Below are 27711 nucleotides of genomic sequence, written 5' to 3'. Positions count from 1 at the left end.
GTGTATATATATGTGTATGTGTATATATATATGTATGTGTATATATATGTGTGTGTGTGTGTGTGTGTGTGTGTGTGTGTGTGTGTGTGTGTGTGTGTGTGTGTGTGTGTGTGTGTGTGTGTGTGTGTGTGTGTGTGTGTGTGTGTGTGTGACGCGATGAGATTGAAATATTCATTTTGGAGTCTAAAATTTAGATCAAAGTTCGGAAGATGGATGAGACTTCAGATGACAGCTAATAATATACTGCTACCTGTGTGTGTGTGTGTGTGTGTGTGTGTAGGGGCTACCTTTGATGTGGCCCTGCGCTTCCTGTCGGAGTGTCCATGGAAGAGACTCCAGGAGCTGAGAGCTTTGGTACCAAACGTTCCTTTCCAGATGCTGCTGCGTGGGGCCAACGCTGTGGGCTACACCAACTACCCTGACAACGCCGTCTTTAAGTGAGTCACTCGTACGCGCACATTTCATACTTCCATTTTCTAAAATCTTAATCCAGTTGTGAAACAAATCGGATGTTTAAGGGGCTATCAGGCATAACACCGAGAGTCTTATCATGAATATGTACAACTGATTTTGTATTTGCTTCCACATCCATACATTCTCTCCACTAGAACTGATCACGCTGACACACACAAAGTAGAGCTGTGAATGTAGGTCACTGCACACAATAGGTTCATCTGCATTGTCTATGCATGCGTTGAATACTATGTACGCTGAGTGTAGTGTTTAGTATGTAGAATACAGTCAACTTCATCATTTGTTATTAATAATTTATTCATTTTACTAGAACATTTACCATTGAGATTCTAAACCTTTTTTTCAAAGATCAAACAAGAGACTTAAAACAACACTGCAAATTTTTGTGTGTTGAAAACATGGAATTTTTGTCAAACATCAATTTGCATAACATTGTCTTGAAGGCAGCTTCTGCACATGGTTTACTCTCCCGCACGCACCTGTATTACCATGGCAGTCTAGCAGCAACCTAACAGCACCATATGTGACATTTACATAAGCACAATAACACAAAATCATATTTCTTTCCATTGTTTTAGGGTGATAATGTCATGAAATATGATGACAGACATTCAAAGCTTCATTCGAAAACCACAATAGAAGCATTTAATGTAAAAAAAACATGACATTTGATGAAGCCCTGATGTCAATAATGTAGATATTGGTTCCTCACTAACTGTTGTCCAAAGGTAATATGTGGAATTGTTGTTTTTATGAGGTGATTTGGCAAAATGCATTGAAAGAGCTGGATGTGTACATCATTATCGGTTACATGATCATAAAAGTGATTGTTGTTGTCTAGTGATGTGATGAAAGTCCATATGTACTGGACACCGTGTGGTGTAGGAAATCAATCAATCCTGGTATTCACTCTTATAACTGAAATGCTTATTTCACCTTCTCCTTTCATTCCACTTATGTTCTAACTATCGGTCTCTATTTATACCACGCATGAAGCCCACACGGCTGCTTTGTCTTTATATCTAAATGTTCTGAACAGCAGCTACCCACAAACCACACAAGTGACACACACACATTTAGTCAGGTCAATTCAGTGGATGTTTTCCTGTTGCCTCTTACCATGCTCGGTGAGTTCCACACATTTCGCACGCACACACACGTACACACATCATTGATACAGATGTGCACTAGAAATGTCTTTAGGGCCATAAATACCCCGCTGCCTACACACATGCATACACACGCCTTTAAAACTTTTCCAAATGAATTCACAAGTTACCTCGATGATGTGGATGACTCGTGTATACAAAAGCGCACACACACACACCTGCATGCAGTTCCACGGACACACACATGCACAGTGCAATTCCCCTCACCTCAGGTAAATTAGGAGTGGCTTTATGACTAATGCAGCTGTCCCCTTCTCCCTCCTTCCCATTGAATCACGCACACAGACCTCCCCTATCCTCCCTATTTTGTTGCTCCCCCTCTCCTATCATATAGTCATTATTTATCCCCACTCTTGTAACTCCCTTTTTATGCCTCCATTCATCTCACCGCATTACACACTTCCTCCCCTCTTCTTAACTCCCTCTCTCCATCCCGACTGCTCTTCGTCTCCCTCTCCACCCCGCCTCACTCTCAGTGTCCTGTAGGGGGAGCGCCATCGAAAATGCGCACATGATTGTGATTAATGGCTTTGATCTGCTGGCCCAGCTCTCTCTCTCTCTCTCCCTCCTCCCTTCTTTCCGTCACTCTCTCACCCTCGACGTCTTCAGTGCAGCAAGAACCCCGCTGCCAAGTGGCCCAAGTGTCTTCATCAACCATATCAAATCAAAGTGTCATTTAATTTATTTGTATTGATTTAAAGTGCATGTCACAGGGTCACAGTGCAGTACACTCTGCAGCAAGGGGGATGTACAATTTTATAATGTCTAAAATGGCTGGTCGATCGCGAGCTAGAACTCCTTGTCACTTAATTTGATGGAAAAACAACTTTCTGATAAACATGATTCACATAATGATTACATCAGCGCTGAGTCAGATATGTAGGACAGAACAGTGTTTCTGATTTGGTGCCGAACAGCGTCCATTAGAGAGCACTCGCATTGTAGCGCTAAATAAACACCGGACACGCAGACGTTGGACTGGTAATCCTCTCGTGGCACAACATTAAGTGTGTCTGTTTATTTGCCAAAACAAAAGCTCTGTGTGTGGGTAAATATTGTATTCACAGTAACACAGCTACAGTAAGCACTCGCCCCAGTTATGAAAAACCTGATTAAGATACCGAGGCCGAGGCAATAATAGGAGGGATTTACCACTAGCAGCTTGGATAATGAGGCGGGTGTACATTCATCTCCAGTCATTGTGGCTCCTGCAGGCTGTGTTAGCTCACTTTTCATGGAAATAGCGAGGATGTTGTATTAATGCAGGTACAGCGATATTCATGAGATGGCAATACGGAGGTGGATATAAACAGCTTATCCCAACCCCGGATATGCACTATTATGTGGGATACACTGTGCATGGAGACAAACTCATTACGTGTGTGTGTGTGTGTGTGTGTGTGTGTGTGTGTGTGTGTGTGAGAGAGAGAGAGAGAGAGAGAGAGAGAGAGAGAGGTCTCTATTCTATTTCTGACTCTGATTTGGGGTGGATTTTATGTACACGACTGTATGGGCTTTTGGCTCACATCGTTTTGCCCTCCTTCCGCCCCTCCTCCAGGTTCTGCGAGGTGGCCAAGGAGAACGGCATGGACATCTTCCGCGTGTTCGATTCCCTGAACTACCTGCCAAACATGCTGCTGGGCATGGAGGCTGCCGGAGCAGCAGGTGGCGTAGTGGAGGCTGCCATCTCGTACACGGGCGACGTCTCCGACCCAATGAGGCAGAAGTACTCTCTGGACTACTACGTGAACCTGGCAGACGAGCTTGTCAAAGCCGGAACCCACATCCTCTGTATCAAGGTTAGGAAGTAAAGCTAGGAGCTAGTGTTTTTAGTGTGTGCTCTGAGAGTTGTTTACTGCTACGAGTTCTGCAAAAAAAAAAAGCCAATTTTTCTCCCTCCCCGTGATAATCTAAAGAGTCTGGCACCTATTGTTTGCTTCTGAAATCCCTGCCCATCTGCCACCAGAATAACATACAACCAGCTGAAAGCGATCTTTGCAAGTGTTTTTTTTCTAATCGGGCTCGTATACGCAGTCCTCTACACATGTATGTCATCATAATCAGGGCCTGCACTGACAGACTGGCTGTTTACACTCTAATGCAGCACACATAAACCTTCTTGTTTGCTGTTGGTTTAATCTAAGGTGAAACGGCATCGGCAGGTAAGACATTTAAATTGACTGATGAAATTCCTGATGCGATTACGGTTATTTAATGGTGTAAGCGAGCTGCAGAGTGTGGCCACTTGTACTGCAACAACTACCAGTACTACTTCTTTTCATGTTTCAACTGTCACTTTTGGTGCTGCTGCTACTAAAATGCCAGAATGTTGGCTGACATTCAGCCACTGGCGTTCTAATAATCAACTCCACCAATGTATCATGGAGAAAATCCCTTTTACACAAAGCACATCAATGCATTTTAATAAGCATTTTAATTAAAAAAAAAACCCTCAGGTTTTAACTGTTGAACAAGGAGGGAAAGGTTATTTATATATTCAATTATTACATTATTATGCACTTGCACCTCTATATATATATCTATCTATCTATCTATCTATCTATCTATCTATCTATCTATCTATCTATCTATCTATAAATAAATAAAACACTTTCCCTGATCTGTGTCAGAAATAGGTCCCAGATTTCTGTATACGTGTCCATTTTTCCCATCTATTGTGTGTATGGCCCTTCATAGGAGGCAGTTTCTGATAGGGCTGTGAACCACACAGAGTAGGTCTGGTTGTTCCCCCATGTCGAGTGCCTCAGTATGACCCTCTTAGCTGAGGTGAGAGCAATTTTTAAGCTTTCTTCCCACCTATTCTCTCATGTCCTTTTAGGCTATTCAAGAAGCATAGAGCAAAGGGGTAAAACCAACACCAATATGCAAGCTTTTTGTCCATGACACCCTGCCAATAAGCCTACGCTAGGATAATTGAGGGAACATATGGACTCAATCACCTTGTTCTAGCAGAGGTTTGAATGGCTCAGTGCTGCCCTTTTTATTCTCACAGGTCTCCAGTAGAGTATTTTAAATTGAATAAATTCAGACCTGGCATTGCTCATTGGATGAACACCGCTAAAGTATTTTGTTTCTTGCTCCCATTGAAATAACGTGTATGCTTGAGCCTCTTATCTAAATGAATAGACTGATAATACTCGCATTGAATTAATTTCTTTATTCATGCATGGCAGAATATTTTCAGACGTGAAATGATAAACTCCCGCTCTACTAAAGTGTGAACCATCACACAGCAGTGGCAATCTCATAAAAGGCCTGCACAGCTAATGAGGTTAACATTTAAAAGAGGAAATGAGCATGAATTATAACTTCATGGAGTGCAATGATCACCAGAGGGAGCGCAACTAAACATCTAAGCTCTCTCTGTGAATTTTCTGTTAATATCATTTAAGCTTTATTTTTATAATCATCCTCAAACAAGTGTGTCTCTTTAAAACCTCCACGTGTCATTATTTTGCTCCAAGTTATCATTTCTCAGTACATATTAGGTAGTTGTTAGTAACATTTTAGTAGAATTGATTAAACATATTAAACGGCTTCAATTAACACCAAAAAGTGGCAGTTTTATCTTCAGAAGTCGGCTTTTTATCAGCAAAGACGCAATGATTATTTGGAGAGTTTCAACAGCAAGTAGTCCTTTATGAGTTGTCATTACTTAAATGATTTTGGTGTTGTGTTTGTGAACATGTTCCTTTCTGCTTCCATTGTTTTGGAGCTGTTTTTACTCATCCGTTTCCACCAGATTATGGGCGCTCCGTGGTCTGTTCCAGCTTTCATGAGAAGCCTCAGGCTTGTGCTGTGTGCACGCTCTCTCACTAATGCAGACTAAGACAGGTGGTTGAAATCAATCTTGTTCAACTAAGTCCAGGACTCCATATCCAAAACTGAGATTTGTTACAGAAAGCCACTTAAAAACAGGATTAAGACATCTGGCAAAGGGTCTACTCCTGGGTTAGTTTATACCCTGTCAGGGATTCCAAGCAAACCTGTTTTAGCAGCGTTTAAATGATGGGAAAGAGAAAATACCTGGTAACGTATGAATGGGAACCTCTAGCATATGTGTATATCAAATCATGTCAAACATCCCATTTCCTTTTTCCTTCAATCCTTTTACCCCCTACCCCGTTGTGTCTCCCTCTCAATTGCCAGGATATGGCCGGCCTGCTGAAGCCACAGGCCAGCAGGCTTCTGATTGGCTCTCTGAGAGACCGTTTCCCGGATGTACCCATCCATGTGCACACACACGACACAGCTGGAGCCGGCGTGGCCGCCATGCTGGCTTGTGCTGAGGCTGGAGCCGACGTAGTGGACGTGGCGGTGAGTTACTCATCATAAACATAGACATTTTCTACCACTTGCTGCAGTTTGCATTGTGAAATGTAGTGAGACAGACGGAACAACTCTTTCTGCGTTCACTGACGCATGCTGCCGGCATTGGAAGCTACATTACAACAATTGGCTGCTATTTGCAGTTCTGGGCCATTCTGCTGTTCATTTCTTTCATAGCATTTTATGAAAGAAACAACTGAGCGTGGATCAGACACTAAAAAACATATTTGTGTATCAGCCCCATTCGCTGTCTTTTTACTCTGTCAAGTAATGAAATGTTTATGCTTAATAAATATATTATTACCATTAAAGGAAGATATCCAGGACCTGAAGGGTTTTTGGAGGTACAAATCAGTCTCTTTTGATGGGAAATTGATGTTTTCATGCGTTCTTCCTATTAATCATCATCAACCATGTATATAGCATTGATCCACCAAGCCGTGGACCCACATAACACACGATCAAGGCTCTTAGTCAAACAGTATTCATATTGAATATCACTCTCTAGGTCGACTCTATGGCCGGGATGACCTCTCAGCCCAGCATGGGAGCCATGGTGGCCTGCACCAAGGGTACCAATCTTGACACCGGTAAGCACCGCGTTCACCAACCTGCCAGCACCAACAGTATCACAGGGTCCCATAGAAGAAATGATTTGTATTTTATACATTTGTGGTACTTAAGGGGGCATAGGAACACTCTGAAATGGTATTTCTCTCGTCTCATTAGTTCATTTTAGTAGAAAAGAGCCGATTAGAAAGACTTGTTGGAATAAACACCTTCATATATCCTCTGTGAAAGTAAAGGAAGAATCGATATGTAAGTTTATCAATTGGCACAACACCGCGCGGTGCTTTTTATTGCCGTGTCGAACTGTTAATGAGACAGAACGTCTCTTAGATCACACGGTTCGCTCAGAAGATTTCAGTGTCTTTGAGACTCTCCTGCTTCACACTAAAGGGGGAAAGAAAATCAATCATCAAATCAATAAATGACAGAGCACATCACTAATTATGGCCCTCAGTCAGAAAGCCCAGCTCAGTGATAATGTACACAGCCAATTATGAGAGGAAGATGGAAACTGAAGGGAGACGTGGGCACCAAAACCTGATGCTCTATTAAACAAAACAAAGAAATATTGGTTGTAACCATGAATAATGTGGTCTTATATTCATCATGGCATGCTCAAAAGCATTTTGACTAACGAGCAGTTCTTCATGGAGCATTTTAGGGGCTTTTTCCCAAGACATCCTTGACATGGTTGTTGATTATTCATTTGCTTCCCCGACCCACGTTCTGCCAGCTTCTATCAGAGATCTTTCGTTCGCACTCTGGCCCTCCACAGCTTTATTCTACCTTCTTAGGAGGTCGACAGATGGAAGTGGGAGATGGATTTAGCATGTTCATCCCCCTTTGGGTTTGCTGTGGTCCAGTGTGTCCTGCTCAATGTAATTTTCACTATCTGTCTCTCCCACCTCTGATAGCCGGCCGGGCTCAGCGACTTCGGCCTCCCACAGCAATGGGTGCGAAATATATTAAAGCAGCAAGATGAGAAACCGCTGTTAGAAATGAAAGGAACATGAAACAGGCTAAAGGAATTAAAACTGATGTGTGGTTTGCTACATAGTTATGTAGAGTAATGCTTTCGGGAAAACCGACTCGGCTCTACTAACTAGATCTGACGGCTCATTTCCATTACGCGGGAATAGCAACCTGCTAATTCTGTACACGCTACATTCAAACTACACAGCTAATGCACAGTCTACGGCTGCAGTGCAGGACACTATCTGTATTATAAGCTGTTTAGTACCATCTAAATGCAGATGTCCTCCTTGTGTTCAGACAGTTTCCTGCCTCTGGCCATCAGGGAGACATTATTTCAGCTCGGTTTTTGATTATCATGTTGTCTTTAGAGAACACCCCTCACTAAAGCCTGTCAATGATTGGTTGTGTCCCATGGTAAAATATTTACAGGAAACTAATTCCCAAATTCTCTTTACACCCTCTGCATGTTTATTCATGCGTTCTCATAGAAACCACGTCACACAGTCTGGAGTGGTTTCTGCCGGTCCTGGTATAATAAATGGGAAAATTGGTATCCGTCGTCATCGAACCTCAGAATATTGAAACGGTTTAAATAGTAACTTTAATTCCAGGCTGATGTGATGAAATTGGGTCAGAAGTGTCTGCTGTTGCACCACCTGTAACCACACCTACCAGTGATGTCATAGTGTCCTGACACACCCTGGAGTACACTTCTACATCACTGCAGCCAACACATCCTCACGTCCAACATAGTGAAGCTTGGGTTAGCTCATTGCATGCATAGTGTCTTTTCAAAATAAACTTCCAATGTGGATGTATTTCATTTTTACTGATGCAACAAACTACTCGGTTAGGTTTAGGTAACAGAAGTTAAAGGCTGTAAGGCTAACTGTTTGTTATGTAAGTAAGAACGCTTGTTACGTACATAGGTTACGTAACAGAAGTAAGGTAAAATCAATCAATGTAGTCTTGGTTTCACACTCATACAGCTTCCACTCCCACCCGCCCGACGCAGACCTTCTCAATCTTTACACTACATCACTTGCTCTGAAGGTCTAATGCTGACGCAGATGGGTTTACATTTGAGTTATTTGAGAGCCCGGTGCATCTCATCCAGACGTTAAAGGGTGGGTCGGTATCAGGAGGTGTGCAGTTAATCCACTGGTCAACAAAAACAAGATTTACAGCAGGTGTTTCTCTTTAAAAAAACAGGCAATGCTCCTTGTATTTCTGGGTCAGTTTAGTTGCTAGCGCCTAATATCCGTGGATGAGTGGCCAGAAAGACAATTGGATGTCACATTTGTATTTTGCAGTGCAGCTACAGTGGTGTTGGAAAAGCAGAGGATGACAGTAAACATCAGTGTTGATGGTCTCTCAGGGCATCCTTCAAAGTGAATTGTTTTCTTATCGAGGCTCATTGCTAAATACTGCTGCAGAAACAATCATACAGGGGGGGGGGGAGAATGTGTCACGGAAGAGTAAGACAATTCTGTAATAGGCCACAAAGCAACACAACAAGAAGGCCAACAAGACAAGTTGTGTTTTGAGTGTGATGTGTGAGCTGTGCTTTGAAAGGAAAACGACTTCCCTGCTGCTCTCTTCACGTCTTCACATTTAACCCTCAGGTGATCAAGCAGCTGCACGCCCGTTCTCTCGAGCTGGCAGATATTGTTCTGGGCCATTTCTGAAATAACTATGAAGCATCAAAAGTATCCGAGGGAGAGGAACTCTCATCATTTAAACACTGTCCAAGTTAGTGACGGAATATCAATTTATGTGCCTACAGTTCCCGGGGAAAAAAACAGCAGAGAGAGCGAGAGAAAAACAAGGTCATTACTCAAGAGCAAGAGGTTTTCAAGTTTGTCAGTTTATTCATGGCATTTCAATTTTACTCACTTGCGACTGAAATCGGGAGGATGTCTCCCACGCACACACCCACACACACACACGTGTGCATACTTAGTGTGTCCTGATGTGGCCTTGGTACATGTATTATGCATACACATGCCGACAAACTCCTTCCAAATTCTTTTCCACCTTTAACTTTTGTGCTCGTCTGTTCCTTTCATCTCTGCCTCTCTTTTTCCCCCCCCCCCCCCCTCCACCTCCATCTTTCTATCGCACTACTTCTGCAATCAAGCAGAGCACTTGGATACTTCCACACCTTCGTTAGTCTGACCTTAGTCTGTTTACTGCTTTCCCTCACCCCCTCCCCACTTTCTCCCATCTCTGTTACAAAGCAGTAATCAGTGCTGTGCAGTTTGCTCTGCCTTTTCCTATCACCCCCGCTTCTCTCACATTGTCTCTCCATCCTCCTCCCTCTTCCCTCCCTCTCACTCATTGACAAAGCAATTAACAGCACTTTACATGCCTATTTCACTCCCTCAAACTCCCTCACTCTTTGCTCTTTCCCTTCCACTCCCCCAGCGTCTCCCACAATACCCCTTTGTCCCGAAGAAACGGCGCTTCTCCCGTTAAGTCATTTGTCTTTAAGCTGCCACTTTATTTATTCAGTCAGACACGGTGTGCGTGCACACACACTCGTGCATTTCAAAAGCCATACATATTCAACAACACGCATGCTGTTGAATGATGACACACATTTAATTGGTCCTTGTGTTTATTTGAGGCGGCATTTACTGCATCATGCGTGGATTTTATTGATGTGGAATTTTCAGCTGCCACAACAATGTAGCAGTCTGAGACGCAGCGGTCATCAGGCACACAGAGGGCTGTACACGAACCACACGAAGCATGGATATTACTATACGCAGGCGCCAAGCACTGACCCCAGACGGCGGAGCAGGCGAGCCAACGCATTAAGCTTCTTGTTCACCTCCCTCATCTCTTTCTTTCTTCATCTGTCAGCGTTCAATTTTCCCGTCTTTTCTCCATGAATTCTCCCATGCTCATCTGTCTTCATCTATTCGTCTTGGTTAGCTCTCATCGTCTCAGCAAACACAAACTGTGTCTGTGTCTGTGTGTGTGTGTGTGTGTGTGTGTGTGTGTGTGTGTGTGTGTGTGTCTTTCTACATCTGTCTGTGTAAACAATGCACGTATGAAGCTTACCAACGCACATATGTGTGCGTCTCTGTCTGTTTATGTTCTGCAGTAGTGAGTTTGTGCTGCTAATGGGTTGTATATTGATGGCACTTTGTCACCGCCAAGCAGCCATCTGAATGACATATGTGTCTGCATGTGCTCGTGTACCTGCGTGTCTGTGGTGTATATATACACACATGGTAAAGTGGTGGAGTGATTGATGTAACCAGCAGCCCAGAAGAAAACAATGCCGTATTTCCCTCCAGCGTGATTTAGCAAATGTCAAAATCCACAGCGTTTGTAGCTGTGCTTCATATTTATAGAATACAGGGTGAAATACACCTTTTCATCCCAGAAGGCAAGTTAGGTCATCACAACAGCAGAAAATGATGAAGATAAAACACAATATTGTTGTGCTCGCTTAATTATGTTGAGTTTTCCGGTTGGTTGAGAAACACGCTCCTGCTATCAGTCCTCGCCGAAGCACTTTCCTGATAATTGAAGATTCAACTTCTCTTTCTGATTTTTGCCTTTTTGCTCGTGGACATCTTTTCAGGCAGATGCTGTAGGTCAGCTGCCTCCGCACCAAAAGGCCCGGGTTTCAAACCGCACTCTAGAATACATTTACAAGCAGGATCTGAAATAGTTATTTTTCCTTGCCTGCCACTGTGGCCGGTCACTGAACATGTCTGCCAACCACTCAGTTTTTTGTCTGCCACTTCTGAAGTCTATGGTAGCAGACGGGACAAATATGGAATACATCATGTAAGCTTAATGCCAGACTCATTTTCATTTAGAAATTGCTTTCAAAAAGAAAATGATTCTTCATATAAGGAAAACATATCTGCCATGTAGGCCGGTGACCTGGAAGTTTTACCTGCCACAGCCAACATTCACCCTCTGTTTAGCAGGTGCTCTTTTCATTCCCTGTGTACAACTCCTTCACATCAGTAAAAGTATCAATACGACAATCTAAATATACCGGTACTCCTTTACAAGAAAAAGTCCTGCATTCAAAATGTTACCTTAGTAAAGGTACATCAGCATGTACTGCAGAAAAATGGCCCCTGTGACTGATATCTAAAATCGTTCTGAAGGTAATATCTCATAATCTAATTACAGTCACAGTTATTATTGCTGTGCGCTGTGGGCCAATGCATCACAGAGATATGTGGTGGTGAAATGTCTCTTTAATGAAACTGCTAACAACTTGCAGATATCTGAAATATGACGAGGGGCCTCAATTCATACTTAATATTTTTACTGTTACTTCGTTTTCTGAAATCTTTGCTGCTGTAACATACAACCTGGGGATGAATGAAGTATATATCTATCTATCTATCTAACTAGACAATCTAAATCTTGAGCAATATATTGTATTTTATAATATCAATTGTTTTTTATGTAAAATCTTCTGCCATAAAATAGATATACTTGATTAAAATAGGAGTATTTCAATCTTGTACTTAACCAAAAAGTGAAACTATTCCTTTAACTTCGCCTTTTTGTCTTCTCGTGGTGCCTTGGATTAGAAGATCAGTACCAGTCTAATATCTGTCCGTTCAGTATGAGCGAAGGGCCAGTTGGGTTGGCTTAGCTTAGCATAAAGGACCCCACAATGTCTGACTATTCCTTTAATGATTGAAAATCCTTTTTATACCAGGGTAGAGTTACATTTTCTGAAGAATACACCATTATTTATTTTTACAGTATGATGAAAATGCGTATCTGCAAATTCAGTAAAATCCACCAAAAAAACAACAATTTGCACCCTGGCTTCACTCTGCCAAGTTGATGCGTTTTCCTGATTACCATATCAGGCCGAATGTGTACTATGTCATGTTGAGGTATTTCCAGCACAGCCTCAGTAGAGGTTATCTGTCAGTTACTGGCAGAAAGCTACTGTACGTCTTATTTTAAAGAATCTTCATTTTACCCTAATATTTACCAATCCATCACAAAAGAATCCCACATTAGCGTTTTGTTTCACACGTCAGTGACAGTTGCTGTCAGCTGAGAGAACTTACTCACTGCTGCGACTACAAATTGTACATACGTATAATCTCATATATTCTATTGGTAAAGGAAGTGGAGTAGAAGGTGGTCAGCTGGTACTGGAAAGAGGTGAAACTTCACTGGAGCTGATATTTGAATCAGTGGATGCTGTCACGTTCGACATCACTTCCCCTTATAAATTGAGGCTGTAATTTCACAATGGACACAAAAATGAAAGCTACAGAATTGGTTCTCAAGCAGAGAAGGAAATGGACCTAATTACTGCCTGGCTTTGGCAGGCAGCTGAATTTGAAGAGCAACAACGTGCACATTAGTTTCACATTAATATCACACTAGCTCCATTTCCCCGCCAAGATCACAGTGGAAACACACAAACACTTTTTTGGAGTACTTTCTTTGAATCATGGAAATTCAAGCTTGTCACACTGTTGTTGTGGATGTAAGGGAGCTAAGTTTGTCCCATTAACGCGGCTGATTTTGTTGTCATCATTAGCCAAAAGCTCAGTGTACTGCCATCTCTGTCATGGCATTGAAACAGATTTGTCCTTTCAACGTAATGCGCTTTAGCATGGCTGTAGCAGAATGTCATAAATATGAGCAACAGATATTTTGCTGTTGTTGTTGTTGTTGTTTTTAGGATCACAAAATATCACAAGGATTTAATGAGCGCCAAAGGCAAGATGAAAATGCGCTCTTACAGGCTAATAAGTGAGCTTTAAAGCTTTTCCGGCCTGTAACCCATTTTAAGTCCCACATTTATACTGACTCAAAAAGTGAGCTCCTGGCAGATTATAAATGTCTCTGCTGACATTTTGGTTTCTCTTGCTGACTGGTTTGAGAAATAGGACCGTGGTATACTAGAGCATTAAAAACGAGATGGGTAGAACAAAGTACTGTATGTTTAAAAAACTCAGCACAATGTCAAAACTCTGACAAGTTTCACATCATGTTTATATTTCCATACATCAAAATCAACAGCATAAACTGCTGTCACAACGTCTTTGTTTTGAGACACATAAATCGTGGCCAATACAGCATATAATTAAATTCCCCCACATCTCTCCATATCCCATGCTTTACATTTCTATAAAGACACACAAATATTACGAAAATGTACTTGCATTAGTTGCTAAATTGTTGTCTTCAGACGAATAACAAGCTCAGTAGATCATTTTTGTCAATTCTCATGAATAGAAAATGTGCGTGGTGGCCATTGATTTGATGACATGTTGCTCTGCTCTGCTTCAGGCATTGCTCTGGAGAAGGTGTTCGACTACAGCGAGTATTGGGAAGTAGCCAGAGGCCTGTACGCTCCATTCGACTGCACTGCCACCATGAAATCTGGCAACGCTGATGTCTATGAGAACGAGATACCGGGAGGACAGTACACCAACCTTCACTTCCAGGTACAGTTACCTATTCTGGCCATTTATTTATTGTATTTTGTGTAAGTGATGCTCTTTGCCACGTTTTAGGTCCTAAGGGATGAAAGTGTCTGCGCACCCTCTATTCTAATTTGACTGTTTCATCTATGGACTGTTGACATAAATAATATGGTTCAATCCAATTTTTCTTGTGTACAGTCTTGTAATTTTAAAAACAAGTAATATTCTGGAGAAAAATACTTATTTTCCCTTACTTCTGACACGAGTAACATGTTTTATATTTGGTTGTTCAAAGCCACTGCAGATGTCAGCAGTGTGACTAATAACCGAGGAAGTGCAGTCATCAGAGGCACTGTTTCAGAAACTGACTAAAAATGTAGCGTGAACAACTTATTTTGGTGTTTGTTAATTCTGTATCGTACGTTCAGTACAAATAGATTCGACAGTGTCTGCACTGTGCAGAGTCACACTCTGAAATATGTCAGACTATTTGAAAGTGACTGAATTATACAGTGATGAGGCATCATGCCGTACCCCAGTTGTGACCCGTTTATATTAATGAGTGGTGAGCGAATGCGCTATGTACCAAATTACAGTTTTCAGTGGTTTATCATACTGGCCCATCTTGACCATAATTATAGCCTTAAATTGCAGATTTTACTCAAAATACCTTGACTTTTTCCTCTACTGGAGTAATAAAAATATAGTTATTTTCTAATTTACACTGTTATTTCTTTCACTGTGGCTGATTGCAGGCTCACAGCATGGGACTCGGCAACAAGTTCAAGCTGGTGAAGAAGGCCTACGTTGAAGCCAACAAACTACTCGGGGACCTCATCAAGGTGAGACATGAAGACAGAGCTCATTTTGTTTCATTTTCAGAAGTGTATCCAGGTCTGCACATTAGCCAGTCCGTGGTACCAGTCTTCACTGGCGATAGGAACCACAGACTGCAGTACAGAGACGTATCCAGCACGTATTTGATATTGCTCCATTAGCAGCTCTCACGCGGACTGTTTCTGCCGAGCTGGCCCTCTTTCTTTGCTTGGCTGAGTCAAACAATCCCAGATTAAGGTTTGGTACATCCACCATTCTGTGCAGTCTGGATTCAATTTCAGCCTCACTGTCTGTTTGACCTTCCCTGGCTTCCTCAACTTCTGTGGGTGATTTCTTATCTACCAGTCGTTTCATAGTTTTTCCCTTTCGTTAGACATCTTTACAGTAAACTGGCATATTTTGTGTCAGGTTTAGGAGTTGTAACTTGACTTTTATTTCAGCAGGATCATTTTATTCAGCACTGATACCGAGTTGTATTCTTTGTATTGCCGTGCTCTATGTAAATTTGTGTAGAAACTCCAGTGGACTAGTTCTGGGTTGATCTCCTGAAGGACACTTTAATCCCAGTCGTGGAGAGGGAGCTCTATTGCCAATTTTGCAGTCAACAGTTTCACTCTCAGCCCAAATTCACCTGATTCCTGCTTCTTTGTTTTTCATTATCTTTCATTAATTCCCATGTTCTTCTCCCTTCATTATTTACCACCACAGCTGAGTAATAGATTCATCCCTCTTCCACCGTGTTCACACTCGCTCTGTAATTATTTGGTTACCTAGTTTGCATTCTCTTTCTTTCTCAAGCCGCACTGTCGCACTTCTTTTCCAACTTTCTCATTCCACTGCTACTTTACACACATCTGTTCCCCAGACATTTCTCTTATTTTGCTCTCTCTGGATTGGGATTGTCTATTACTCTACCTCCTCCTCCTCTCTCTCTCTCTTTCTCTTTTTTAAATTCTTTCTATGTCTCTTTCTCCCATTTTCCTTCTCTGGTCCCCTCTCACCTTATTTTCTTTGCCCCTCTCAGTTTTCCTCATCAATTCCTGTCCCCAAACTCTATCAATTCAATTTACGCTCACTCGGTGGGCTTCGCTGCACAAGGCAATGTTGGCTTAATGTGCCTCCGGGTCCTGCTATGCTCTCTGTTGTATCCTTTTAGCTCGAGAATGGCCGCGTCTCTCACACAGTTTGCTCGTCGATAAGGGAGAAGGGGGTGTGCTTGTCAGATAGAGATATAAAGCAGACGGACCACTCACTGCGCAGGCGCTAAGCAGAGCAGCCAAGGTATATATATTGACCAAAGGCTGCATCTTTGAAGCTCAGAGCTGTGGGTGAAGGACAATGCATTGCTGAGCAGCGAGTGCAAATTCAAGAAAACATTGAAAAGTCTCTCTGGTAAAGGAACCTTTGAAAATTAGAAGAGAACAACTGATACACAGCTGAGTGGTGAGCTGCAGACAAATGTTCTGTAACACCCCGTCATGTATTCTGCACCCATCGGCTGATGCACACCTGCCAGTCCTTTTTTCCCCTTCATCGTCCTCCTGGTCACGTAGTGGTGCTCTTGAATGGACCACACTGTTGTAATACCGCCCGACCAGTACGACCTCAAACCTGACCAACTCTTTTTCACATGATAATCGTAATAATTCATCTCTTCTAATCCTGAAGGGACTTATTTATTTTATACATACAGAACATTTTTTTGATAGAATGCATCTCTCCGACGCTCCTGAACACATCGTCGGTGACGTAACCTATAGGTCAGTGAGTGCTTCGGGTCTTTCAACATCAGACGCCCTCGCCCAGGCGACCCAGCCATGTTTGATCAGACCACGACTTGTGTTCGGGGGGCATTTGTTCCTCCCCATGGACCTCCTCTCCTGATCCACATCCACCTCGAGGCTTTCACCGCTGCCCTCTGTGATGTTCTTGATGGCTATCTCTCCACAAAACCTCTGCAGCCACTCTCAATGTCCACATGCTTTGCCTTGCAGCCCTGCTTGCAGCAATCTATATATATATATTTATGTGTGTGTGTATACTATTTTAGTGCCGCAAGCAATGATTATTTTACCTATTTTATTATCGGTTTCAATCTCAGGTAGTCTACAGATTATTTTTTTATCACCGTAGGGTCTATAAAATGTCAGCAATAGTGAAAAATATCTATCGCAAGCTGCTGATGATATCTTTAAAGGAACAGTTTGACATTTTGGGTAGCTCTGGGATACAGCGCGACCATGCTGTGAGTACGATGAGGAGATTGAGCCCACTCTCTGAAGTGCCTGAAGTGAAGCCTTTGCCGTGAGAATGCCAGGCAACCAGGGAAGACACGAGTCAAGAAAGTGTCCGGCACTTAAGGTCCCGTAAAACCACAATTTGTTATTTTTCCCTTTTCACAAAAGTATTTTTTAATAATTAAACGAACTAGATAAAAAGTGTAGATTACACTGTATAGTTTGAGAGGTGCTGGTAGGGGGGGGGGGGGGGTGTTTTCCTTGGACAGAGGCCAGCTAGCTGTTCAGTATGTATGTCTGTATCATTTATTCAGTCTTTATGCTAAGCTAAGCTAACTGGCTGCAGATTTATGTTGCACGGATAGATATGAGAGTTGAAGCCATTTTCTCAAAATGGTATGTCTTGTTTTGTCTCACCTGCAGCTCAAAATCCAAAGATATTCAATCCATCTTCATTGAAGACTGATTCACATTTGAGGAGCTGGAAATTAATCAAAATGTTCCATTTAATGTTCTACTGATTAACTAATTGGATTCATCTCTATTTATTTGGACATAATTAACCAGTCTAATTCAGTTCAGTTATACGACAGACCTGAAACAGTCCTGACCATGCATACAGCTGGAACTGAAGTTCATCTGACTCTCCGATGCCTCTTTTCTTCTCTTCCTCTGCATTTATCTCGTGCTCCGTTTTTCTGTTTTCCTCCCCTTTTCTCTCTTGCAGAGTTTCATCCGTCGCAAAATGCTCTTCAATATAAGAAGGACAAGTTGTATTTGTGTGTATATTCCGTCTCTCCATTACCTAACCCACTCTGTCACTTTCCGTTTGCAATTACAGACACGTACTCACTCACCTCCAGAGTCCTAAAACACACACGTGCAGTGTCTCTTACTTGGAGGTGGAGCACCTCCTTGTATTGCCTGTGGGGCTGCAGATGTCCATTCCTCTTGTCTGTTCGCCCCTTTCTGTCCTTCCCTCGGTTAATCTGTCCATTCCTTTCTTTCTCATTCTCTCTTACTCTTCCCGTCTTTCTCTTAATCACCCTGTCTGCTTTCTCTCCCTGCTCTCCCTCTCCACTTTCATTTCGTCTCATCTCCTCCATCGCCCCCCCCGACCCACCATCCATTCATCCCTCGTTTCGATTAGACTTCCTTCATGTAGCCATAATCTTCTATCCTTTCTCCCCCTCCCCCCTCCCTGAGCCTCTTGTTATCGCTCCTCTCTCCTGTCTCTTCCTCTCCTGACAGGTACCATTCTTCACTCGGCTCCTGGCTTTGCTGGCTAGCGTTATAAAGTGTGTTCATGTGTGTGTTTTATTGTATTTGCCTTCTCTCACACACACTCGCACAGATGCACACACGCACTGTTCCAGGTGATATAATCCTTTTGCCCATTCGGGGAGTTCAGGTTTTGGATAGAGTTGCATTTCAAAACAAATTCAAGCAAAGTACACAGACGGATGTCACACACAGGCATACAAGGACACACAGAAACACTGGTATGCTGTCACACACACACTCCACTCTTACCAGATTTCTGCTGCAAGGAGTGTGGAGTCATGCAGGACCACTTAGCTGAAGCTGAACATTAGTGAAAGTGAGAAAGATGGACAGAAGGCAAAAGAAGTGTAGTGTGAGAGAGCTAAGGAGCATGGCGGTAGTAAGAATAGAAAGAGCCGGTCAAAGTGGGGAGATGGAGCAGGACGAGGGTGGAACAGGTCTTGTGTGTCAAGTGTGATAATATGAGCCTGTCTGAGGAACTACGTAAGGTCACACATGAGTTTAAGTGGTGGTCGGAGAGACACGGAAGGATCAGAGTGCCGAGTGCTGTTGCATGCTGAGGGGAACAAGCAACATCACCCAATATAAAAAGGTTTTAGATGCTTCTGTCATGTGAATTATGTCATATCAGTAAAGCTGAGTTGAAAAGAGACATTTTGGTCATTTACTCAGTATCTTAGTCATCTTCAAAGATTTGTTTGAGAATCGGATAACGACACTGGGTAATTTAATATTATTGTTCAGAGATTCAAAAGCTTTGGATATTCTACAAGATTGAAAAATATCTGTCCAGTAAATATGATTGGAGATGATTTTACACTCTAGCTATACAGCAGTACGGATGATATCAAGTCAGTGCAAACTGAAACGTATCAACAACCACTGGATGGATTGGTACAGATATCCAGGGTGCCTTGTACACAAGCCCGAATGATTTTGATGACCCCCTGCCTCTTTCATTTTCCTCCCACCAGGGAGTCTAGATTGTCTTCTCAGTCAAATATCTCTTTATCTATGGATTGGCACAAAGTTTGGTACAGAAAGTCATGTTCCCCAGAGGATGAACCCTACTCACTTTGGGTTTTTTCCTCTAGTGCCATCATCAGGTCAAAATTTCAAGTTGTACTTTACTTTAATTCATGACCAAATATCTGCAAAACGTAGAACATTCCCAGCCTAAGCTTTACTTTGTGTCACTTTAAATTGATGAAAACACTGATATTGGATCTGTACAGATACGACAGGTCGTTCAATACATGTAACTAGTTTAATATTGTAAGTATTGTATTTTTCACATCTTTGCTCACCCTATATGAAATCTAACAAGTTATATGTTAGATTACTTTTCTGCCCACATGCTCTTCACGCAAACAAACTACCTAACACACCCAACCCGATGGCGTGTAAATAGAACTTCATTTCTGCATGTCGTTATTAAACAATGTAGGCTTTTTACTTACAAATTGAGGTTTTACTCGTATGCCATTGGGTGAGAGCAGGCTGAACACAACCCAGAAGGATATAGGTTGCCAAAGACCTTTGTTCTGACACCAACCTCCTAGCCAATTGTTTCTCTTCACCGTGACTGCTAAAGATCAGATGGATTTGGTTTTGTCCAAGCTGATGAAAACACAGTAAATTAAGCAGTTTTTTTTTGTGCTGCACCAAAATGTCCAAGCATTGCTGTTGGAGAGAGAAAAAGGCATCTACAATGGTTCAATGGTTGACAGTGTGTCCTGTATCTAAAAGACAAAGGTGTGAACTTGTGACAGAATGACACTATCAGTGTCGTTAGCCTGCGAGGGCTCAGCAGTGAAGAGTCTGAGCTCAGCGACACACAGGAATAGAGGAAATCCGATTTTCTAACCCCGTGCGACCAGGATGTGATTTACCTCACTCCTCGTCTAGAAATATAGAAAAGCTCACTCATCATGTTCAGCTCTCACATTGTGGGAAATGAGATTTCCTTTTCTTGTGTGTGAGGCACCCACAGAATGTTGGTGGTGGGGGATTCATCAACTGAGATAATGAGAGTATATATATATAACTTTGATGTTACCATGGATCAAGGAAAAAAGTAAATATTTGGCAGAGGGACGGAAGATAAGAGAGATGGTCACAGGATAGAGGTGATTCATGAGGACTCAGCATTTTGGCTGTTAGTGTGAAGACAGAAGATAGTAGTTACACAAGTTAGAGTGGGATGGAGTAAGAAGGATGGTTCATGGAGACGGGGAATAAAGAGAAGAGTAACAATTTCTTAACTTTGCAGCAAAAAGTAAATAATATATAATAATAATAATATGTTCTACGTTTTGCAAAAATCCTCTGGAGAGAGAGGAAACAATGGAGAAACAGGAGAATGGCTAAAGGCAGACCAGGAATGCACAGTCATGCTGCTTTCTTGTGTTTAAGACAGATTTTGAGTGACTCAGCAGTGAGCTTTTGTTCCACCTGTATAGCAAGTTAATGGGCTCTCCAGGGATTCTAACAGCCCGTTCAAATCCCTTAAGCTTTTCTGCAAACAGTCATTCTGTTAAAGCAATGGATCATTATCGCCTCTTTCCACAAACCCAATCAGACCGAGCTTTATATGTCGTAGCAGGGACATGCTGAAAGGGAAGTGCACACTTGTTTCAATCAGCAGGAAGCATTTCCTTCTTGAATCGTGCTGGGAAAGTGCTCATTTGCTTGCAAGGCTCCTTTGAAAATCGGTGGGTGTGGACTCTAACACGTATCCTGGGCTGTTTTTTTTAAAAGCCTGCTTGAATGGCTCTGAAATCCTCCCCGTTAAGTCATCAGTGCAAATATCAGATTTATGTTTTTATGGAAGGCACAGTCCTGCATACATTAAAACATAAAGTGAGACGTTAACTACAACTCCTGAGGTGCATTTTGACACATTTAATCGTAGCTTCGGCAGGTGGAAGCTAATAATTCTGATATTGAGAAATGTGAAAAACAATCTACAGGTTAAACAATTCAGTTGTTACTTTTGGTTTGATGTTCGATGAATGCAGGAACTATGGCAGCGTGTTTTATATTCACTATCGCTCTGATTCACACCTCTGACTGGCCCCTTCTCCCTAGCAATGCTCATGCCACGGTTCATGGGCGATCTGAGGGGGGATGGCCGCCATCCCTCTTGTAAATAAAAGAGCCAAAATGCATCCCCCTTATAAACCTGCCATCCTCTAATCCCCTTGGAGCAGAGAAAGTGTCTTGCAGAGGGGTTGAAGCCTAACAGTGCTGAGTATCAATACATCTGTGGTGCTGTCCGTGGTGCTGAAGTAGTAGATAGATGCAATTGTGACTTTTTCTTCTGAGACCACTTCTCTCAATTTCGTCTTGGATCTTGGTTCTCTAAACTATATAGGTGCGGAAGGAAACGAGCCAAGTCCACCCCCCCCCCTGTGAACATTCACAAAATGCCTACTGCTCACTAGTAATGTAGTGTTTACATCTGTCCACTGTGCCAAAGTGACGGAAAACAAAATAATTCAAACTGTAGGCAATAACAAACCTATAAGATGTTACCGAACCGGTCCAAGTATTCTTGTGTGACATGTGTTTAATGATTCATTATTTTCCTCTAGAATGATCGAAATAAGGGGAAGTAATAAAATATGCCGACTTTAAGGAGCACAATGTCGAGGTCTAGCAGCAAAGGCTTCCAAGAGTTCGGGGTCACATCATCTGGAAAGCCCTGCATCCAAAAATGCTTTGTTCTCAGGTCTCCAAGGGACCACATTAGTCTACAGTCCTTTCAAAGGGACACAAGTACACCACTGTGCCATTCAGACATCTATGTCCAGCCACACACTGTACAAGACACCAGTTTTGTTGAGCCATTTCATGGAAAACATAATTGATTTATTCTTAAATCGCACTAGTATTCTGTTTTCCTCCGTGGTATGTTTTAATCTGTCAACATCAATACCAGGAGGAAGCGTAACGGTTCTTCACTGTGCACCTAGTATATTAATTATGTCTCAATGTTGGCTATGACAAGATCATTTTAAACAATTATTCTTCAGACTTGAATAGAAACTGTCATCAAATAGAATTATATTACATGTGCCAAGGACTTCCTGTTAATTAGTGTTGGTACTGAGGGAATCTTTTTCGGTGAAATAAAGTGAAACTAATTGAATTGATTACAAAATGAGGGCACGGAGTTTGAAAAGTCAGGGGCACTAGCGAGGTGCATTATTGGAAGTGTAGGATTGATTGTTTTTTGGAGCTTGATGATCCATATTATTGACTGAACGTCAGGATATTACAGCCACCGCCGCTTCAATTTTACATTATAAAAAGAGAAAAATAAACTTTAGACACTAATTGCTACTGTTCTCTTTTAGTCTCGGTGCCGAGGCAGTATGCTACACTTTTACTTTAAGGACAAATGACAATATTATACATAGAACATGCTTTGATTCAAACTTTATCTTACAGCGTAGCATTCTGTTCATTAACACTCATGTGTTGGCACTGATGTCATTTACTTTCTACAACGAGGTTAGAATAAGGTGGTTTGTATTTTTAGAGACCAAAGGCACTTACAGAAAACACACAAGTTAGACTGCGCTTGTTCAAAGACTAAAGTGATCTCAGGAGATCAGCCTCACGAACATATAAGCCCCGGGGGGGTTTGGTAATCCCAGACCGGTGTTTGTGAATGAGCACACGTGTGTACGCGTCAAGTCCCGTGCTTCAGTTTGGCATCTTATCTCTGAAAAAATAAGTGTCTAGTTCTGTGTTGGGAAATTCTTTGGGGAATGTAAATTTGATCCATATGTTACTTTTTCTTTCTCTGTCAACAGAGTGCATTGCCACATAAATAGGCATCTTGTAGTGACTGTGGGCCCACTCTTTGTTTTCTCTAGTTCTACGTCAATGCTTCAGCATACAGCTCCTTCTAACTACAAGTCAGTCTAATATACAGACCATGGGACTCTGCTGGTGGCTCTGACATGTGAGACTGGCTTTGTATTTGAAGAGTTCAGGTCCCGAGATCAGAGAGTTTCTGTTTTCTGTTATCTCATTGTGTCATTTTAGGATGAAGTACAGAAATATCTGTGTGAGGGACAGAAAGTTACCCAAAGGTGGGTTTCACATTGTTTTATTCGTTTTATTTTTATCGATGGGTCGTATTACTTGATCCCTTTCTCTCTTTAATGGTCTGAATACCAAATGACGTTAAACAGGAAGCCTTAAATCTGTGTCTCCATTCATTACGATAGAAGAGTAATATGTGCAATTTGATATTTGTGTCCTGTTCGCCATCAAAAACAGACTCCACTTATCACCATTATGCTAATAGGGATCGCTATTACTATGATCATATGCCATTATAAATAATGAAAGAATAAATACATGCGACTTAAATAAATGTTTTCCGCATTTTTCCCTCTTTATTTTTCCGGTTCACTCTGTTTCCACAGAGAGAACCTGTGTGGTTCAGTTCATGGCTGCCAAATCAAATGATTAAAGAGACTGTACAGATGTAAACATCTACTCATTTCTCATTCTGCTGTCCAAACACCTCCTTTTTTTCCCCCTCTGGGGTCATTCAGTACTTAATCTTAATAGACAGCATCTTCATTAAAGCAGAGACTCTGTCACCTCTGTTGGTGGAATCACTGCGGATGTGCATTCCTACCTGCTCGCTGCTGACAGGAAACCACACAGCAGGACTTTACAGAGAAAAATGGTGCAGTCAGACCAACAGCTGCAGCGACTTCTGCTTCTTGGAATCAAACTAAAAGCAAGATTTCACCATGAAAAACTGTAATATAATCTTGAATATATTCTCTCTGCGAGATTTTTTTTTTTCTGTTGGTTTAGATTAAAAGGCCAGAGAGAAATAATATCACCTCTCCTCCGCCCGAGCAAACTGAGATATCATCTGCGTGCACTTTAATATCTAATATCTTGTGCTCAGTCCGTGGAGAAATAGAAATAGGTTACTGAGGGCTGAGCTGAGATTAGCTCTTTTCTTTATCATCCGCTTCCTTTCTTCTCCTTAATAACAGAAGTAGAGATTCAACACACACGTTTGGTACTCAAACGTCTATCTCTTTCTCTCACAGGTGACTCCGTCCTCAAAGATCGTGGGTGACTTGGCTCAGTTCATGGTGCAGAACAACCTGACCCGGGCAGAAGTGGAGGAGAGGGCGGACGAGCTGTCCTTCCCCCTGTCTGTGGTCGAGTTCCTGCAGGGATACATCGGGATACCACATGGAGGATTCCCAGAGCCGCTCAGATCTAAGGTACAGAAGTTTGTCCTCGTTACACACATACGTACATGCCATTCTTGTCCTCCTGTAGTTTAACTGGATTTCTGAGGACTACATCTACAAAAGGGAAATACAACCACAACATTCATTTAGAAAATAGTAAAAAACTACAATTCTGAAGCCAGCGCTCTGGATTGAACCCTGATATAATAGAATGCATGCTTTAGTGGCCGTGGGATCAAAGGGGTTTTGATGGGTCTCAATAGGGACATTTTTGTCCTTAAGTGTCCGAGTGCCTCTATTTTGGCTACACAGTTCATTATAGACTTATTATAGGAGCTGATGTTGAAGCCATATGCATGACCACAGCCAAAATGATCCGTTTTTAAATCAAAAAGCCCAACAATGTCCCTGTAGGGGCACAAGTGCAAGTGAGCGCGCGCACACACTCAAATTCTGTCACATGCTTGGTTACAACTGACAGTTGCAAACGATGAAGAAAACCGTGATATTGGTCTGTCCTCTCGTCTCCTCTCTGTTTCTTTACCTCTGTCTGCTTCTCTTGTCTCCTGTCTGCATGGAGATACTCTCATGTGCATCAGGGGCCAACAGATTCAAGTCTCCGAGAGAGAGGCGCACAAACACACACACGCTTGAATAAAGGCAAATTTGTCACATTCTCACAGAAACCTGCTGACATATTGGCATACTTGACATTTCTTCCCAAAAGTTTTTTTTTTTCCTTTAAAGAAGAAAAAAAAATTAATGGAGACTTCTTTTCCCCTCAGTCGCAGCCACATATTTTTTATGATGTATTATCAGTGAGCCGGCTGGCGCCACAAATGTGAAATATTGTGTGCGAGACCCTGTTTGCACTTTTCCACAGGACACTCATTATGTCACCATGTGTGGCTGAGAATGTAACACTTTGTGCCTGCGTGTGTGTGAACTCACATTTTTGCAGAGCCGGAAATATAATTACCGGACAGATCAAATATAATTAGGTATCTATTTTCTGCCCTATTATTTTGATCAACTAATTAAATTCAGCTAATGCTGATTTTCTCCTGCCCTGTCAAGTTCATCTTTATTTTTAGCTATTTGATCCTTTCATAACCCTTCTATTACGTCTCCCCAGTTACTATTGCTCCCACACATCTTTCCTCCTCTTTGTTTACCTCCTGATGTCCTGTCACCCTTATCGTCAGGTCGTCCTTTCTCTCCCAGTCTCTGTAAACTGGTGAACAGGTGGGAGATTATATGATCAAATATTTGTCATTTAGCTTCCCAGCCAGTCCTACCCTTGCCAATAAAAGTTAGTTTTCAGTTTTGACATACACTATACAGCCGCTGGGACCGCTGCCTCTCTGTCAGTATCTCGGTCTGTATCTCCAAACTGTGGCATGGAAGTCGCTCCTATTAAACACACAATAGTGTGGATAACGTCTCTGTTTATTCTAATGATCTGCTTTTCTTTTCAGTCGGCACTGGAATACTTTATGCAGAGAGAGGCTCGTTTCTTCTGCAATCCACCCTCGATATTTACTGCACAAACACCGGGAGGCTTTTTTTTTTTTTCACACACAACTTACCGAAGAGCTCGTTCTCTCCATCACTCTAATTCGGTTAGATTCAGAGCTCAGCTTTGGTCCAAATGAGTTTTTACTTTCCTTTCACAGTGTCTTTATTCTTGCTTATTGTGTGCGCCTGTGTTTACATGCAAGCTTGAGATGAATCTGATACATTTCTCTGTCACCCGCTGAATATCTCAGAGTACTTTAAGAGTATAAATCAAAGTAATTGGTGTCGAGCTCCTGTGAGTCGGATAAAGAAAATGTTGTTTAAAGGGAAGAAAGTAAAACATTGCCTTATTTATTGAATTATTTTCCTAAAACTGCTTGTTGGAGTAGTTTGTCTTATGTCAGGCGTTGACCATAATTTGCTGCTACTTCACTGACTCAGTTCATCTTACTCATGGTGGATTGCTTGTTCCTGAGTAATTAGCTTATTTGTTAGCTGCTGTAAATGTTCTTGCATGCAAGCATAGACGTATACACCCTGTTCCATTGCTGCATGCAAGACCCGTGAGATATCTGTGTGTGAATGCATTATATCACATGCTCTCATGTGCATTGATCGCAGTCCCATCCTGCAAAAATGCACATTTGTATGCATGGGGAAAACTTTTCCTCGTCTTAGTTCTGTCCCGCTCAGTTCATGTGCGGCGTGGTTGGACAGAGAGAATGGTAAAGGGAGAGGAAAAGAAGAAAGGCAGGAGGGCAAAGGAGGGAAAGAGGGAGACTGAGGAGCTTAGATGGTGAGATGGGGCTAGAGGGAGAGAATAAGGAGGCCATCAGACACAAAGTGAATTCAAGAAATAAGATTATTGTCAAAAAATCCAGCACATCCCTCAAAGGCATCGCACTCGAAAAGAAAAGAAGAGGGGAAAAAAAATCAGTGACAATAAAAAAAGAGAGTGGGAGTGTGTTTTTGAGTGGTTTTAAGAGAAATGTGGAGAAAGAGTAAATAACCTTGAACGAAGCGTTTGTCTTTCCTTCATTTCCTAATGCAGACACACACACACAGTCTCTCTCACTCACTCACTCAAACTCACACAGTCACTCTTTGTCTATGTCTCACACTTAAACAATCAACCAGTTTAAGTGTGAGACATCCTCGGAGGATGCAATGTTAATGAGCCGGCCCGCCATCTTTGAAGTGTGTCTCTCTCTCTCTCTCTCACACACACACACACACACACACACACACACAAGTGAGTCAGCTATCTTTGAACTGTTAGCTCTGTGACTAATAGCATTGCACCGGGCCCCTTTGTCTGGAGATTCCTGCAAGGCACACACACATGCACTCATAAATGTGCCGAGATGTTATGCATACACAAAGACTATAATACGGTGGGGCACACACACGCACACGCACACGCACACACACACACACATATTTGCAAACACAACATTATGCACAGTATGTATGCAAACAGGAGACATATGATCAACTGAGGGTTTAGTTGGTGCACACAGTGCTTGGAGGAGTGAAAACACACATGCAGATTACCAATGCAGCGCTTAGGCGATGATTGTTTTGATCTGAATTAAGCGGAAATAAATATAGG

General features: G+C 42.1%; 1 protein-coding gene across 3 annotated transcripts in view; it reads left to right on the top strand.

Moving 5' to 3' along the window:
- The window catches only part of pcxb (pyruvate carboxylase b), a 268431-nt gene that overhangs the window by 228520 nt on the left and 12200 nt on the right, over positions 1–27711 (top strand). For all 3 annotated transcript variants that reach the window (XM_031851254.1, XM_031851256.1, XM_031851255.1), the window contains exons 16-22: positions 281–437; positions 3202–3442; positions 5814–5981; positions 6502–6583; positions 13845–14002; positions 14737–14823; positions 24432–24611. In XM_031851254.1, the coding sequence (XP_031707114.1) occupies positions 281–437; positions 3202–3442; positions 5814–5981; positions 6502–6583; positions 13845–14002; positions 14737–14823; positions 24432–24611 (1073 nt within the window). The remainder of the gene's footprint in view (positions 1–280; positions 438–3201; positions 3443–5813; positions 5982–6501; positions 6584–13844; positions 14003–14736; positions 14824–24431; positions 24612–27711) is intronic.

This window comes from Anarrhichthys ocellatus, unplaced genomic scaffold (genome assembly GCF_004355925.1).
Source record: "Anarrhichthys ocellatus isolate YVR2014 unplaced genomic scaffold, GSC_Weel_1.0 scaffold11, whole genome shotgun sequence".
Lineage (NCBI taxonomy): Eukaryota > Metazoa > Chordata > Actinopteri > Perciformes > Anarhichadidae > Anarrhichthys > Anarrhichthys ocellatus.
The sequence above is the reverse complement of the archived record's forward strand: the minus strand, read 5'-3'. Positions and strand labels throughout refer to the sequence as shown.